The sequence below is a fragment of the Myotis yumanensis genome, unplaced genomic scaffold, assembly GCF_028538775.1.
Source record: "Myotis yumanensis isolate MYYU_CA2020_CCGP unplaced genomic scaffold, mMyoYum1.0.hap1 SCAF_5, whole genome shotgun sequence".
NCBI lineage: Eukaryota > Metazoa > Chordata > Mammalia > Chiroptera > Vespertilionidae > Myotis > Myotis yumanensis.
The window spans coordinates 21,065,786-21,083,089 of record NW_027223756.1 but is presented as its reverse complement, the minus strand read 5'-3'; the positions used below and the strand labels follow the sequence as shown (position 1 = coordinate 21,083,089).

General features: G+C 54.5%; 1 protein-coding gene across 1 annotated transcript; it reads left to right on the top strand.

The window, feature by feature from the left end:
- The first annotated feature begins 863 nt into the window (after window positions 1-863).
- CDX1 (caudal type homeobox 1) lies at window positions 864-16,768 on the top strand. Its single transcript, XM_070417109.1, has 3 exons — window positions 864-1,377; window positions 15,072-15,217; window positions 15,772-16,768. Exons 1-3 carry the CDS (start codon window positions 939-941, stop codon window positions 15,988-15,990), a joined length of 804 nt encoding a protein of 267 aa, XP_070273210.1. The 5' UTR covers window positions 864-938; the 3' UTR covers window positions 15,991-16,768.
- Window positions 16,769-17,304: the final 536 nt, after the last annotated feature.

Sequence of the window (17,304 nt, the reverse complement as noted above, 5' to 3'; positions counted from 1 at the left end):
TAGATGTGACAATGGCAAATTATGTAAGAAAATGCCCATGTGTTGCAGGCTGAAGTATGTGGGGGTAAAATGACAGGCTGTTTAAGATTTGTTTTAAAATACGTTAGCAAAAAAAGACGGGGAGGAGATGAAAGGAATCTTGATAATGGCTGAAGCTGGGTGCCGGGTATCTAGCGGTTCACTATACAATTCTACGTTCGTTCGCGTAACCTCTCATTAAAACAAAGGGGGCAGGGGGCCGCCAAGAGAATTGTGAGAAGTTCCTTAGGACGCCCCTCCCGAGGATGACCCTGCCCCACCTCTTGGAAGAACTTGTGTATGTGCATATGTGCACTTTCCCGGCAAAAACATCCACAGCTTTCATCGGAGACTCAGAAGGGTCGTGACCCCTGCCCCCAAAAGATGAAGAATTCCACTACCTTCCAGACAGGAGCCCTGTTTGAAGTCAGGTTGCGCCCTCCCCTCGGGCTGGTCACTGCTGAGTGTGCCGCAGGCCTGGTGGCTGTGTGCCGCAGGCCTGGAGTCTCCGGCAGCCCCGGATCTCTGTCCTCCTCGGGGAGATGGAGGTGCCAGGCCAGCCGCTGGGCCGCCGGCCCCTCCGGAGGCTCCTCCACTTCGCGCGCCTCGACGCGGGCCCGGGAGGCGCCTCCGCGTCCCCACATCTTCAGGCCCCGGCCCGTCCGCCTCCCGCTTGGGGTGGCAATTTGTCTCCTTTTGAACCCCCCGCCCCCGACGGGTTTCCCCCTTTGATTCGCGGCCCTGAGGCTCCCCCCGCTTTGAAATGCAAACCCGCCCCAGCTGGGGCCGCGGGCCCGGGGCTATAAAAGGCTGGGTGGGGCGCCGGCCGCGGGCGGCGAGTTCAGGTGAGCTGTGCTCGCCGGGGCGGCCCGCAGCGGCGGCTCCCGGGCCCAGCATGCGCGGGGGTCCCTGCGGCCACCATGTACGTGGGCTATGTGCTGGACAAGGACTCTCCCGTGTACCCCGGCCCCGCCAGGCCCCCGAGTCTCGGCCTGGGCCCGCAAGCCTACGGGCCCCCGCCCCCGGGGCCCCCGCAGTACCCCGACTTCACCGGCTACTCGCATGTGGAACCGGCCCCCGCGCCTCCTGCGGCCTGGAGCGCGCCCTTTTCGGTGCCCAAGGACGACTGGGCCGCCGCCTATGGCCCGGGCCCCGCGGCCCCGGCTGCCAGCCCGGTCCCGCTGGCATTCGGGCCCCCTCCGGACTTTAGCGCGGTGCCCGCGCCCCCTGGGCCTGGCCCGGGCCTCCTGGCGCAGCCCCTTGGCTGCCCGGGCGCACCGTCCTCGCCCGGAGCGCAAAGGCGGACTCCCTACGAGTGGATGCGGCGCAGCGTGTCGGCGGGAGGCAGCGGTGGCAGCGGTAAGGACCCCTCCCTGGCCGTGCGCCTCCAAGGAACGGCTCCCCTGGGCACCGGCAGGTGCTAGGGCGAGGCCCGGCTGCCCCCTGTCTGACCCCCTGTCTGTCCCCAGCTGACCTCTGCTCCGGCCCTGCTGGGGTCCCTGGAGTGCAGCCTCCGACCACTCTGGCGCTGGGGACTGCTCTCTCAGCTCCCCTTCCGAATACCAGCCTGCGGAAGCACAGCCTGTCTGTCTAGATAGGGAAACTGAGCCCTGAGAAGTAGAGATGCGTGCAGTGTGGGTACAGGCAAGGCTGGAACTAGAACGCTGCCCCAGACTTTTATCCCAGGGCTCTTTTAGCCACACCGGTTTCTTCCACTCCCATCCCAACCCCAAGCGGAGGCTGCACACCCACCCCAGAAGGGAAGGTGCCCTGATGGTAAGGATGCGGTCAGGCTCTTCCCTTTCCCGGTCTCAATCCCCCTGACAGTGAAGAGATCGGTGGGTCATATCATCTGGACTGAAAAAGAGTCTCTTTGGTTAGATTGGCGCTTGGGGGGCTCCCTACCTTCCCATCCAGGGTCCTTCCTGAACTCTTGACCCTGGGGGAGGGGAAAGCAGGAGCAGTTGGGAAGGTGGCTGCTGTTTGGCTCCTGAGCCTGTGAACCTCCTGCCCCCAGGCAGGCCTCTCTGATCCACCCTCTTCAAAGGCAGGGGAGGGGGCAGGACAAAGGCCCAGCTTTAATGAGGGGCGGCCTGACCTCCTTTATAGGTCCCCCCTTTGTCATGTAACAGGCTGCGCCTTGGCTCGGTAGTGACTCCTGTTGGCCGGAAAGTGAACACGATACCCCATTGTCCTGACTGTGTCGGGCCTGTCCTGACAAAGGCCACCTGGCCTGGTGGGCGGGAAGTTGGCCTGCCCACCCTTTGATGTCCAGCCCCTCCTCCCCTTCCCCCAGCTGGGAGGGAGCCTGGGACTTCCCCACCTCCTCTCTCTCTTCACCCCCAAGTCTCCACACATGCCCAGCTCACCCAGGGGGCAGATGCTGGGGAAGGCTTGATCGGTAGCTACAGGTCTGGCTGCAATCAGACCACCTTCTTGGGAGGCTCGGGGATACATAACATCCTAGCTGCCTCCAGAGGCCTCAGAGGACTGGGACTGATGGCCCAGCTTTGCCCCTTGGCTAACATTTATAGAACACGTACTAAAGGACCAGGCACTGACCCAAGATCTTGCATGTGTTAACTCATTTAATTCTTACACTGTAGTAGGTACTGTTATCACCCCAGTGTTAAGATGAAGAAAGGATGGCATAGAGAGGTTAAATACTTGCACAAAGCGGTACAACCAGCAAATGGTGAGCCTGGGGCTTGAAACCTGGCAGCCTGATCACCAAGCCTCTGGGCTAATTCTCTAAACAGCTTCTCTTAAGTCAGTCATCTTTTTCTGAGTCTCAGTTTTACCATTGACAGGAAAGGGAAGGGTCTCGTATCTTTGTTTGAGTTACAAAAGGACCTCTTTGAAAAATTAATGGAAAGTACAAATCTCTAGAAAAGAGTGTTGCCTAATTTGGTAGACAGTTTCAGGAGTTCTAGAAGCTTTATCCATAAACCCCCGTTGAGATCCTTGCATTAGATTATATAAGAGAGGGTTGTGGGGCCACACCCTCAGGGTCCTGCAGTTCTGTGTGTGTTCCCTGGAGAAGGAAGCCCGCATTTCCTGCTCCACTATTCCAGTTGTTGCTTCCTGCTGATTGGGTGGCTTTGGAGATGGATGGGAGGTTCCGTAGGGGCGGGACTTGCAGGGAGGCCCTCACTGTGTGAAGCGGAGAGAGTGGGCCAGTGGGGGTCAGAGGCCTGGGGGAGCTTGCAGGCCATGCGATGTCAGTCAGGTAAATCACCTCTTCTCTCGGCACAGGAGCTGAGAGCCCAACTCAGCCTCTGGTCTCAAAAGTCATTTGGACACAGTTGTTCCCAGGAGGAAGGGGGCATAGGAGTAACTCTGCCTAAAGGCAAAGGACCGTTCTCCCTTTGCTCCCAGACTGTAGAAGGAAGGGCTAAGGGAGGCATGGGGGCTGCTGAGGAAAGTGGCTGCCCCGAGGAGTCAGGTAGGACCCATTCTGCCAAGGAGGCAAGAGCCTTCTGAAAGCTGGACACTCTTCCCGTCGGCCCAGGGGGCATCTGGCTCTTGACCAGTGCTCCTGAGATTCAGGCAGAATTGGGGTGGGGTTACAGACCCTCCCTGAGAAAGAGGCCAAGTCCCTCCCCTATTTGGCCTCAGTTTTTCCTTCTGGGCAAGGAAGATACAGGCTCTCTCAGGGTTGTTTGCTGTGTCCACGCTGTTGTCTCAGATGGCAGAGGGAAAGTCATGCATGCTGCCCACCCCCCCCCCCGCCCCGCCCCCCGCTGGATTTCCTGCAAATGTGGCTCCCTGGTCACCATATCTCCTGGTGCCATTTTGGCCAGCCCATTTTCCCTCCCTTGTGAGGCTCTAGCATTCTACAATATCTGAACTGGACATTTAGAGACCAGACATACAGATGGAGAACTGAAGCCCAGAGTCTGGAAGGAATGTTCTAGTTTCACACAAGTGGATGTTGGACTAGAATAGATGCTGGATGAGTCAGTTAAAAATTTTCCAAAGGTTTTCCATCATTTTTAGGGCAAAATCTTCACTCCTTCCTGAGAGCTCTGAGACTGTAGAGCATCAGCACCTGGTCCTTTCCTGCCATCCTGACCTCAACCTAGGCCACTCTCCCTTCAGCCACCAAACTAGTCACTCAAGCCTTCCTTTAGCTTTTCAGGCATGCCATGTCCTACTGCAGGTCTTGTGCATGTGTTGTTCTTTCTTTCCAGAAACCTCTTTTCCTTGACTTTTTGTAGGCCTATCTCCTTCTCACCCTTCCGGTCTCAGCTTAATGGTCACCTCCTCAGAGATGCCCTCCATGATTTCTCAAGAAAGACTCCTCCTATACCAGTGATGGCGAACCTTTTGAGCTCGGCGTGTCAGCATTTTGAAAAACCCTAACTTAACTCTGGTGCCGTGTCACATATAGAAATTTTTTTATATTTACAACCATAGTAAAACAAAGATTTATATTTTTTATATTTATTTTATATATTTAAATGCCATTTAACAAAGAAAAATCAACCAAAAAAATAAGTTCGCGTGTTACCTCTGACACGCGTGTCATAGGTTCGCCATCACTGCCCTGTATCCACCAATAATCTTTACCATGTTTCCTTTAGAGCACTAACCCCGACTGCAATGTATTCACTTATTGGTGTGTTTGTGTGTGGTCTGTTCCCCTACCCACCCACCAAGGTAAACACCTATGAGGTCTAGAGCCATGTCTATTTGGCCTGTCACTACATTCCAGACACCCAGCTCTGTGTATGGCATTTAGCAGGTGCTCAATACATTTTGTTGAATGGATGAACAGGGCAAGTGTGAAATCTTGGCTTTGATATAGATTTCTGAGGTCCCGACCCTATGGGACCTATGACTGTCCAGGCAAGCAGTTCATGCCAATGATTGCTCTTCTCTCCCTGCTGGGACAGTGAGGTGCCATCCTCACCTGGGAATTGGCATGGCTAAGGCTGGGACTAAGTCCTGGCCTTATTCTAAGGAGGTGCCAGTGAAAATGGGGAAGCTAAGGGAGAGGCTGTTGGCCTTCATTCCACAATCAAAATATTAAACAGTTCCAAGTGACTATTGTCACTTGACTGAGGCCAGGGTAGGAAGTGACTACAAGGGGTTCTATTTGTTTGCCTCCCCCCTTTGCATCTATAAATACCAGCGTTTTCATCAAGAGGGTCCTAATTCAGCCTTCTGTCAAATAAACAGCTTCACTGGTTAATGACCCGTTAGGGTGGCTGAGGTCCCACACAACCAGGGAGATGTTCACTCAGATGATGAGACGGCTGCAACAGGGTTTAGATCTTGGTCCAACCCCTTCAGCTTTCCGATGGAGAAACTGAGGTCCATGGAGAGATGAACCACTCCTTTGCCCACCACATTCCAGACCCTCCCCCTTGGCCCATTGCCACAGCCACCACACTGGCCTCGAGACTCCAGCCTCTCTGATGTCCCAGCTGCCTTCTACACCGTTAATAGATTTACCTCTTCCAGACACATCCCCTGCTCAAGAGCATTGCATAGCTCCCCACTGCCATGGAATTGCCATTGCATTTTATGCCATTTTGTTGCTGTAAAATCCAGCTCCATTTTTGTGGCATTTGAAGCCCTTTTGAGAATTGGCCCCCAACCCACTATTGAAGCTACTCTCCCACTGGTTTTCCCAGAGAAGAGATGCTTATTTGCAACAGTTAAGATCTGGGCCTTAACTGTGAATGAATTTCTGTTAGAAGCTGTGTGAGCATCAAGAAAGCTAATTTGGATCATTTCTCCGAGCTTCCTATTCTTCCACTGTAACATAAGGATAACAATAGAATTGCACCGTGAAGCAATGGTACCTAGACCCCCAAGCCTGGCATAGTAGGTGCTCAGTGACCATCGGTAGCTCTGACCATCTCTTCTCGTCCTTAGCAGGTGCATTCAAGCACACACCCTGCCTCCCCAGTCTGGGCCTCTCAACCGGAACAACCCTCCCTTTCCTCTTCTACATTTTCAACCTGTTCAAATGCTGCTCCTTCTCCCAGGTCACCTCCTCTAGTAAGCCCTCCTTGGTTCCTCCCTCCTGGCACTCCCTCAGGCCCTTGTATTAACAACATTTACCACTGGCTGTATTTATCTCTATCAGTTCCGTCCTTCTCACCATCCCTTGCCCATAGTAGGAGCTCATGATAAACCTGATAACTGTGGTTTTGGCTGAGTCCTTACCGTGTGCCAGGCACTGTGCCAAGAACTTTGCCTGAGTGATTCCACCTAAGCCTCATAACACCCCTCAGAGGTGTGAGGTTCTATTATTAACCTCATTTTACAGATAAAGTTAATGAGGCTCAGAGAGGGTAAGGTGGCTTGCCAAGCTCACACAGCTCAGACATAGGGTTCCAGCCCGGACACTACGGCCGAAGGAGCCCCTATCGAACAAAGCAACACCCTGGGCACAGGAGCCCAAGCCCCCTTCATGTGCGCCCTGGCCCAGGTGGGGAAAAAGGAGGCCAGTCAGGGAGGAGCTATGGGAGGCTGGAGGGGGAGGGTGGGCACAGCAGGGGCCGAGCTGTTTAAAACTGGTTCTCAAGGCAGGAGCTCCATGTGACACCTCATCTCTCAGATGTAGCTGGGAAGGGGGATGACCCAGTTAGGAGGTGGCAGAAGGCTGTTTTTGGTCGAGTGTTTTCTCGCCCCCGTTTTGGCAGATACTGCTGCTGAGAGCCGAGGGAGTCTTTCTGAAGGTCCAAAACGGCTTTGTTAGCAGTAGTGTCTGGCTTGTCAGGAGGAAGTTATCTTAATGGGCTGACCCCTCAGATGTCTGTCTGGGAGCTCCTGGGACTTGGAAACAATTGCATCTGGCATCAGGTCCATCATTGTGTTAACAAGCTAAGCCCTCTTTCCACACTCACCCCTTCAGTGCGTAAAGGGGCGGCTAGATCCCTCCGCGTGACAGAGAGGGAGCAGGTGTTCCTGAAAGCCCGGGCTGATGCTCCAGGCTCAACACCCTCCGGTGACTTCCCATTGCTCTTGAAATCAAATCCAAACCCCTTATCCCAGGGCTCAGCTCTGCTAGCCTCTCCAGACTCATTATGTGCCTCATTCATTCATTCATTCATTCATTCAGGCAGGCTGGCCTGTGGGCAATAATCTTCTCCAAGTGTCTCTTCTGTGCCAAACATTCTTCTAGGTGCTGGGGGTTCCCTCCAGAACAAGGCAGACAGGGTCCCCTCAGGGAGCTGGCACTGTCTGCCCCTGACTCTGCTTACTTCTGCGTTGGGGCCTTTGTAGATGCTCTTCTCCCTTCCCAGAATATTCGTCCCCATCGGTGACATGGAAACCTCCTTCTCAACCTTTAAAAGTCTTGGCTTAAATGCTGCCGCCTCCAGGAGACCTCGCCCAAACTAAATGAAGTATGCCTCCCACCTCCCACCACCAAACCCAGCTCTCAGCTCTGTGCTCGCTTTCCTTCATACTAATCACAGTTTGTAATTATTTCATTTGTTTGTTTCTAATACAGTGCCACCCCCCAGTGAGAGAGGGGAATGAATTCTTTAACAAACAAATACCAAGCATCTACCATAGTAATAAAGGAACTAGCATCTATTGAGCCTTGCATTTCTCAGCCTTTTTTCAAATGCAGGTATTTCTGACCCCAGAACCGCGCATTTGTGCACTAGATTAGTGGCTTTGAGGACGGCTGTGGAAGCAGTGCTGGTGGACAGACAGGACGTTGAGCTGACCGGCTGATGGATTGGATGTTGGGAGTGGGGAAGTACCAGCAAGGCCTTTGGCCTGAGTGGCTGAAGGATGGGGCTATTTTCTTAGGTCAGGAAGACCAGGACAGCAGGTTTGTGTTATGTACTCAACGAGATCCAGCAAGTACTCGCAGTGTGACAGCCACTGGTACGGACTGGGCGAGCAAGGTGGCATGGTGCCTGCCCTCACAGAACATAGGAGGGGCCGGGCACTGAGGGGAGGGGGTTGCTATGGTCACACAGTGAGCTAGAAAAGGGCAGGGTTGTCCAATAGGACTTCCTGTGCGATGAGCATGCTGTCTATCTGCGCTGTCCAGAATGCTAGCCACTCGCTGCATGTGTCTTTCCAGCCCTTGAAATATGGCTGATGTGACTAAAGACCTGACTTTCAATTCTGTTTTATTACTTTAAGTATGAAATAGCCACGTGTGGCTGGTAGCCATCCCAGGGGACAGTGCAGGAAAGCCCCTCTCAAGAGTTCTGAGGGTGGTAATCCACTCCAGATGGGCCCCTTTCTCTCCGTCGCGGAATCTCTCCGGCCTCTTCCATCTCGAAGTGCTCTTCATCGTTATCTTCCTTGTCACAGCTAGCTTTCATTAATTACCCGCTAAATAGATCGTCACATCTAATCTCCGCAACTACAGTGTATAAGGAGGAATTCATGTCCCCCCTTCGCAGATGAGTAAACTGGGGTTCAGAGAGGTTCAGTGACTTGTCTGGGTTCACACAGCCGGCCCGTGGCCGGGCGGGTGAGAGCCATCGGGTCTGTCTGACTCTGAAGGCTCTGTCCTCTTCGCTGCCTCCCAGAGCCAAGCCAGGCTGTGGACCCGCAGGGAGAAGAGAGGGCAGGGGATGGCACACAGGTGGCCTGGGGGGGCGGGGGGGAGGGTGACAGTGGGGAGGAGAACCTTGCCCGAGGCTGCAAGGATCCTGGTGTGGCTGGCCAGGCCATTTCTCCCCACCCCATGCCAGCCTCACCCCTGCTCCGGGGCTTGAATGAGGAGCTATGATAGAGCATCAGCAGGAACAAGGACCCAGTCGAGAACCCAAAAGAAAGCTTCATGGCCCACGAGACACGTCTATCCATCATGGAACTGGCCGGGTCAGGGCTGCCACAGCAGAGGTCCCACCCCTGGCGGCACAGATGAGGAAACAGACCCAAACCGATCACCACATGTGCAGTCAGTGGCCCAGCCAGATCTCCCCACACCCAGGCCAGCGTGTTCTTTGCCCTGCTGCTCCCCATCAGGCGGCATTCCTCCCTCTCCCAGGGGAGCCTCCAGCATCCGCTTCTACAAATAGCTCAGTTCTCCTGGTCGTCTCCATAGCTCTTTGCCCTTTACAAACTGCTTTCACGTCCATCTGTTCCCCAGGGGGAAGGAAGCCCAAAGAGGTTCAGCCACTTGTCAACTCCTTCAGCTAAGGGTGGTCAGACAGGGGCCAGCCAGGTCTGAGGACCACTCCCCTCGGGCCCTCCCTCCTCCCCCTCCCCCTGTGTAGCGAGCCTTCCCCAAATCTCAGGACAGTGGCAAAGCTGCTAGGATCAGGCCTCACCAGAAGCGTCACCACCTCAGGGCTACCCTGCCACCTTTGCAGCCCTCTTATATATGTTATCTGGGTAGTACCTCACATGTTTTATATTAAAGTTATTTGCATGCTCAACATATATGTAATTCCTTCCTCCTCCTCAGTATACTGAAAACTGCCCACCCTCCTTCCAGTGAAGTACGTCTCTCCTTCCCCACTCCAGTTTCAGGACTCCTGGCGGTGGGATTCCATGGCCACCCCGTCCTTCCCCCTTCCCCGAGCTCCCTCCTGCAAAAGGTCCCTAAGCTTCCATTTCTCTTTGTCCTCCCCAGACCAGCGCTACAGACAGGTGCCTCCTGCCCCTCATGTGTCTGAGGCACTTGGCTGGAGGATGTGCAGGCCATGCCCACCCTGAGGGTGCTGCCCAGGTAGTGGACAGTGAGGGGGTGAGGGTGGCGGTGTCTGGTTCTTATGGGAGGGCTCAGAGCTGCCCTCCCAGAACTTCGGAAACTACAGGGCCCTCAAAGCTGACACCCCAACCCTCTTCTGATGCACAAGAGAAACTGAGGCCCAGAGAGGGAAAGGGACTCACTCAAGGCCATACAGACGACACAGAACTGGGCCGAGGCCCCGCTGACTCCCGCTGACAGGCCAGATGCAGTAGATCAGGGGTGGAGCGCCTGTGTGTTGGGGGAATTAGGTGCACAGCCAGGGCTGGACCACACAGGGAGGGGTGACAGAGGGTCCAGGGCTGGATTTGTGTCCCAGGCTCTGAGAGCCAGAGCCGGCAGTGTCATCCCTCAGGGCCACAAGAGGGCAAAGGAAGTGCTGACCCAGAGTCCACTCGGTTTTCCTGGCGCTACCCACCCCGCCCTTGAGGCAGAGTCTGGACTCTGTCCTCCCCTGGCCCAGGCTGGATGGGGAGGCCCCGCTGAAGGCTGTGTGGCTCTTGCCCCCTGTCCTCCAGCTGGGCAGGCTCCGCATCTAGACTCTCAGACAGGGAAATCAGCCTTAGAATTCTTTCAGCAACAATAACAAACACAATCAGAGAATCAACAAACATTGGGAGCTTCGCGTTTCCAAGTTGGAAGGACCTTATAAATAAACAGTCTCGTCTAACACACCACCCATTGCACAAATCATTCCCCAACATTCCTGCCATATGGTTGTCCTGCCACTATTGGAAATGGATGCGATCTACCCTTCCCCACACACCCATTGCATGCCAGGGACTGTGCGAGGCGTCCTCCATCCATCTCCCGTGATCCCCTGGACATACCACGGTTGGGTGGTTCCAGGAGAACTTACACTTTGTGGTAGGTGCTAGTGCTGATCTGAGGCTGGACAGACCTGGGTTTAAATCCCACCTGCCAGATGTGTGGACTTCTCTGAGCCTCAGTTTCCCCGTCTATAAAATAGGAATAATAGTTGCACAACTTCATAGGTTGTTGAGAGGTATATACAAGCTGCCTGACCTGTGGACATGTTGGCCCTTATTAGAATAATAATTATCCCCATTTTATAGTAAAGAAAATAAGGCTCAGAGAGGTGAGGTGAGTGTTGTGGGTCACGCAGCCAGTGAGAAGCTGTACTGCACAGCCACGCGTCAGGGTCACCAGAGAGCTCTTCAACTCTCAGATCCCTGAGCCCTATTTCAATGCCACTGAGTCTGAATGTCTGGGCTAGAATCTGTGCTTTCTAACAAGCTCCCTGCCAGTTCTGAGGCTGCTGTCCAGGTGTTTGTGCCATTAGCCTGTAACTTCCAGGGCCTCTGCTGTGCACACTGAGGGGATGGGGATCTTGACCTCCACGGTGGTCTGGTGCACATGGGTGGCCATTCCTCAAGTCCCAAAGCCAGAGCAGAGAGAGAGCCTCGCAGTTGGGTGAGTTACCCAATGCTCTCTCTGCCATGCTCACTCCTGAAGATCTGGGGGCTCCCCACTCTCCCCCTGCCCACTCACACTGGCATCTGGCCCAGAGAGTTATTTATTAGGTGGCTGGGCGCGGAGGCCCCCATCAGACACCTGTTACTGGAGCCTGGACTTCCCCCTCAGCCCCAGCACCCCAGCAGCCTGTAAATCATTGATCCTGGGCCCTCTCCCCGCCCCGCCACTCTCACGCACCTCCCTGCTCCCTCCCTCCTGGGCTTCAGGGTGGCACAGGTGCTCCTAGGAGGGGGAAGGGAGTGAGGGTAGCTTCGGGCAGGCATTCAGGAGTTCTGGCCCAGAGCTGTGACTGGAGCCCAGGGATCCTGTCATTAAAAACAAGTTCACATCTGTACATGGTAAAAATTTAAGCATCCCTAAAACTCCCTCCTACCTGGGGCTCCCCAGTTCTCTCTCCAGAGGCAGCTCCTGCTAATGGCTTCTTGTGTATTCTTTCAGAAAGAACCCTACGGGTGCACAAACATGTGATGGGGTATATGTGAGTGTGTGTGTCCCCATTTTTATACAAAACCAATAACATTATTCACAGCATTCAATATCTTGCTTTTATTTTTACTCAACAAAATATCTTAGGCATTGCTCCATGTTGGTACAGATGGAGCTTTACAGTCTCTTCCGAATGATTGCATAAAGCTCGTCTCCATGGATGTGCCATCTTTTATTTAACATGTTCCCTACCTGTAGCATGTACAGTGATTTTAGTCTTACATCGCTTCAAACAGCTACAGCTTTAGACATTTCTCTGTGGGATCTGCTCCTGGAGGTGGGTTGATTGGGTAAGCGGTATGTGATGCTCAATGAGGCTACACATCACCGAGCTGGGCTCCTGTGGGACTCCCTGGCTCCTGGACCACATGGTGTGACAGCAAACAGTTTGTTCTTTAGCAGAGCCATTTTCTAAACTCTGTGTTTTGAGCAGCTCTATCAATAGAAGTTGGTCAGTAGGTTCCTGAGCCCTCCAGCCCCTCTCCTGGGCCCAGAGGGGGAAGGGGGACGGGGAAGACCAGGTCTATGGGCTGTGTCTTCACTGGCCGCCTTGCTAGAACAGAGAGGACTAATTAATTATGCAGATAGAGTCCCACTTCCCAACTGGCCTCACCCCCTACCCCCAACCTGGACTCTGGGAAGAGCTGGGCTAGAGGTCAGGGTTCATACAAGGGCCCCTTTTTAAGCCTCAATTTCCCCCATCTATGAAATGGGTGTAATGATTCCCTGCTTGCTCATGAGAAAGGATGGGAGTGAGAGCTGGGTGTCTTGGGGGACAGGTAACTGCATAACCACTCCTTGGAATCTCAGGCTGAGGTTTGGGTGGGCAGGGAGCCTCATTCCCCACCTCAGGCTGTGAGTCTTCTGGGCATTTCCAAGGCCCCCAGAAGTACAAGTAGATGGGTGGTCAGCTGTTTGAGCTTCTGCTGCCAATGCTTACGTGGGGTCCATGGCAAGTCCTGCAGCCCCTAAACCTGGTGGGTGGGGAGTTGTGAATGATAACGGAGAGCGCGAGCTCTAGGCCATGGGACGTGGTCTTGGGTGAGTCCGACTGCCAGGGCCTTCAGTGACCCTGACCACACAGGGAGGCTGGACTGGAAGGACCCACCGGGCCTCTCTTATTTGGATCTCTGGCAGCTGTATAACCATCCTGAACTGTGGTCTCTTCATTTATAGAGACCCCTTCTGGGTTTAGCCCGGCGAGCCCAGTGGGCTGTGGGTGCAGAGCTCTGGGCTCTGGGGGTGGTGGCATTAGGCAGAACTGACTTTGAGCTGGCGTTGAATTTTCTAGGCCGAGGAGGGGCTCCATCTGGACCAAAGCCTTAGCAGCCACTCCCTTGTCCCTTTCCTGGGCCAGGCCGGGCGGCGAGCCGAGGCTGTCCCGTGCTGCGTCGGGCAGTGAGCTGAGGGCAGTAGATGTGGGAGCGTCCAGCGTGGTTCCGCTGCTCTGGCAGGAAACCAGGGAAAAGAGCCCAGTAAGATCTGTTGTCTCCCATTCTCCACAAAACCATTTGGCTCTGGAGGAGCCCAGTGCTGTCCTGCCAAGTTGCGTGGGCTTGGTGGAGGGGGTGGGGCCTGGATCGGGGTGTGGGGTAGTTAGGACAGGGGTGCTGAAGGACAGGGGAGACCAGAGCTGTGACCCAGATAGAGGTGAAGGCTGGGGTGTTATGGGGGCACTTGGGTGAGGGAGGGGGGATTGATAGGGATTCAGAGACCTACCATGCCCTGGTGGGACGCATGTGTTGGTCTGAGTGCTTGCATGTGCCTCCTATTTATAGCCATGTGCTCAGCTTTTTACAAAGAAAACTCATGTTTAGTCAGGCCTCCACACCAGCCCAGTCCAAGCATGACTCTTAATATTCTCTCCAGACAGACCTCTGATCCCAGCCCCAAAATAAGCCCTGACATTAACCCCAGTCAGTCCTCCTATCCAGTTCCTGGCCCCAGGCTGAGTCCCATGTAGAAGCCAACCCACCGCCTTCTCTCTCCTGCGTTATTGCAGGTCTCTCTGTGCTTCCTGCTTCTTCTTGCCAATCTGTTCTCCATGCAGCAGCTATTGAAACGTACTTCAGACCTCGTGTCTCCTCTGCTCAGAACCCTGCAATGGTTCCCATCCCAGACAGAGGAAAACCCGGAGTCCTTTCAATGGCCTATAAGGCTCTGGGCAGCCACCCCTCCGCCCTTCCTCAGTACATTCCAGCCACGCCTCACTGTTTCTTACCCATGTCAGATGTCAGGCATGTTTCTGCCTCAGGGCCTTTGCACTTGCTGTTCACTCTGCCTGGAGCCCTGAATCTTTCAGTTTTGCTTTTCCTGATGTACCCCAGTGCCTGGCTCACAGCAGGAGCTCAGTAAGTACTTGTGAGCTGAGCAGTCATTCCTGCTCTGTGCCCGGGCCCAGGCAGAAGGGTAGATGGCTTCAGGAAGATCAGCCCCTATTCACCACTAGCTCAGGGCTTGGTGTTCAGGGCTAGGGCCTCTTTTTAAAAAATATATTTTTATTAATGTCAGAGAGGAAGGAAAAGGGAGAGAGATATAGAAACATCAATGATGAGAGAGAATCATTGATTGGTATCTCATGCACGCCCCGCATTGGGGATCAAGCCGGCAACCTGGCCAATTGAACCATGACCTCCTGGTTCATAGGTTGATGCTCAACCACTGAGCCACGCTGGCTGGGCAGGGCTAGGGCCTCTTAAGGTAACTTCTAGGTCCTCAAGGGTCATCAGCAGCCACGTTCAATAGGAATTGAGGTGCCATACACCCAGGACAGTCCAGCAAGCGTCCGCCTTGCCTACAGTGGCTCTTCCCTGCTCTCCTCTGCACAGGAGAAAGGAACAGCTGCCATCATTAGCCTCCACCTGCCTTTGCCTGCCAGGTGTCCCTCCATCTCACTGGTGTTCACACCTGTGGTCTGAGGACCTGGAACGGAACCACCTGGGGAACATATTAAAAATGCAGATTGTACGCCGAGGCTTTCTGACTCACATGGTCAGGGAAGCCCTGGAAGCTACTTTCCACAGGCTCCCCGACTTCCTGTCATGTAGCCACACCCAAAGCTGCTGGGTTAAAGCTGGAGGAGCTGGTGATCAGAGCAGGGCTCTGGGTCAGCAGACCAGGATGGAAACCCACCCCCACCAGCAGCTTGCTGTGTAACCCTGCGAGAGTTGTTTCCCCTCTCTGTGCCTCAGCGCCTCCCCAAAGTGCTTGCCTCTCAGGAAGTCGTCAAGCCTGCGCCTGGGGGGAATGATTGTTACCCCCAGGGCTGGGGTGTACCTCCCTCCCCGCCTCAGGGTCCTTCTTCTAAGGGCTGGGGACCCTGCCTGTGCCTTTTGCAGGCTGCCCCTCCACACTCACCTCCCCTCCTGGTCCCTCTGCTTCTCAGGAAAGACCCGGACCAAAGACAAGTACCGCGTGGTCTACACCGACCACCAGCGCCTGGAGCTGGAAAAGGAGTTCCACTACAGCCGTTATATCACCATCCGGCGGAAATCGGAGCTGGCTGCCAACCTGGGGCTAACTGAACGGCAGGTGTGTGGGACCCCCACCTAAGCCACAGGAGCAGCACTGGGAGTCTGGCCTCCAGGCTGTCAGGCAGATTACGGAGCTCAGTCAAAGGAGGAGAACAGAGAGGTCGAGCCTCCTGGCCATGGTCACACAGCACAGCAGACATTGAGCCACTGCCAAATCCTCTCCTCCCTCAACAAAACCCAATATCCCTAATTCCCAATAGGGAGACAGGGGACCTGATTAGTTATAGACCAAAGCCAGCTATGATCAGTGCTGTTTAAATACAGACAAGGGAGTAGTCACAGGCAGAACAGGGAAGGCTTCCTGGAGGAGGGGTGTTAGAGGATGGCCTTGGGAGATGGGGAAGAAGAAGGCTACAGGAAAGCTTGTCATGAGAGTAGGGGAGCACGTTTTTGAAAGGAGAATGTGTTCAGGGTCCACGAATGGTCTGGGTGGCGGGAGCAGGAGGGAGGCCACAAACGCCACATCAAGAAGTGAGAGCTCAGCTGTCCTCCCTCCCTTCCTCTCACTGTCACCGGGTCTCCGCACCACCCACCTCTGTTCTCCAACCACAGGTGAAGATCTGGTTCCAAAACCGGAGAGCAAAGGAGCGCAAAGTGAACAAGAAGAAACAGCAGCAGCAGCAGCAGCAGCAGCCCCCACAGCCACCACTGCCAGCCCACGAAGTCACCCCCACGGCCGCTGGGCCGCCCCTGGGGGGCCTGTGCCCCAGCTCCGCTAGCCTCCTGGGCGCCTCCTCCCCAATGCCTGTCAAGGAGGAGTATCTGCCTTAGCCCCCCGCCCAGCCTTGTGGGCTGGGGGCCTGGGGACTCAGATGCTGGGAATGTGGCTCCCGTTGGGGCTCAGGAGGCCTGGTCTGAGTCCCAGCCCTGTCACTGACCTTCTGCGTCACCTTGGACAAGTCACCCACCCCACCCCTGTGTGTCCTTGGCCAATCTGTGCAGCGAGCTCTTTGGATAAGGACATTTTCCTTTTCTAGGCCTCAGGGGGATAAAGGAACCCAGGGTGGGAGGTCTCCATCCCTAGAGGGCTGGGTGTGGGAGTCAAGATAAGTCCCCATCCCTATCTCCTTCTCCGTAGGTTCAAGGGCAGAAGGCTGCTATAGGGACTAGACTGATCCTGGAGAAAGGAGATGGAGCTGAGGGAAGATGGAATGTTGGCCTGTGGGGAGGAAGGTGATCAGCTCCCACCTGCCTGGTCCTGCAGCCTCGCCTCCACCTGCCCCCATCCTAACACACCCTGAACCTCTCCAGGCTGACGCAGAGCAAAAGCCCACAGGAATGGGCCCGAGAGGCTCTGATGACTGTCCCCTCCGGGTTGCAGAGCCTTGTCCCCTCACTAGTATTCTCAATGGGGCTCCAGGGTGGGGGAGGCCCTTGGAGGGGGACAGAGGTCAGAGCCCTCCCTGCCAAGTCCCACCTCACCAGGCTGCCCCTGGGCCCTCAGAGGACTTCTCTGGACCAAGTAGAGCTCACAGCTGGGCAAGTGTTGTACATAGAGTGGAACCTCTTGGATACAGCTTCAAGAATAAACTTTTTTCCTCTTTTTAAAGGTGTATAAAAATCATTTTACGTAGCATTAAAGGAAATGTTAAGTCTAAATCATCCTCCCCCTTTCCTGACAATTGCATAAGCCCTTACAGCCTCCGTCGGCCTACAACAAGGTCACCTTTAAAATGCATTTGAACGATTAAAACATGACATTGTTAGAGTAAGTCTATGAGACCCTGTAAAATTTTAAGTCCGTTTTGTAAGCAGAATCATCAGACTCAATAGAGCAGTCTTTTGAATTTTTCAGACACTTTCAGCTCAGGATTTTACAAAATTCACTGGGCACCCGCACGTGCCAGGCATGGTTGTGCCCCCCAGAAGTCCCCAGTCTGAGTTATGTTTTGGGCCTCAGAGAGCAGAGCATTCAGGGACTGCGCTTCTCCTGGAGGGCCTGGAAGGCTTCCTGGAAGAGGTGAGGTCTGAACAGGTGCCTAAAGGACTAGTGCTGTCAGGCCAAGAAGGGAGGAATGATAATAAAGAATCTGAGCTGTATGAACGTAATGTATAATTTTTTAAACGCCTGAGAAAAGCTGCTGT

Coding starts and splice junctions, on each gene's coding strand:
- CDX1 (XM_070417109.1), top strand. CDS start 939: ATGTACGTGGGCTATGTGCTGGACAAGGACTCTCCCGTGTACCCCGGC. Junction 1,378..15,071: donor GGGAGGCAGCGGTGGCAGCG/GTAAGGACCCCT, acceptor TCTGCTTCTCAG/GAAAGACCCGGACCAAAGAC. Junction 15,218..15,771: donor TGGGGCTAACTGAACGGCAG/GTGTGTGGGACC, acceptor CTCCAACCACAG/GTGAAGATCTGGTTCCAAAA.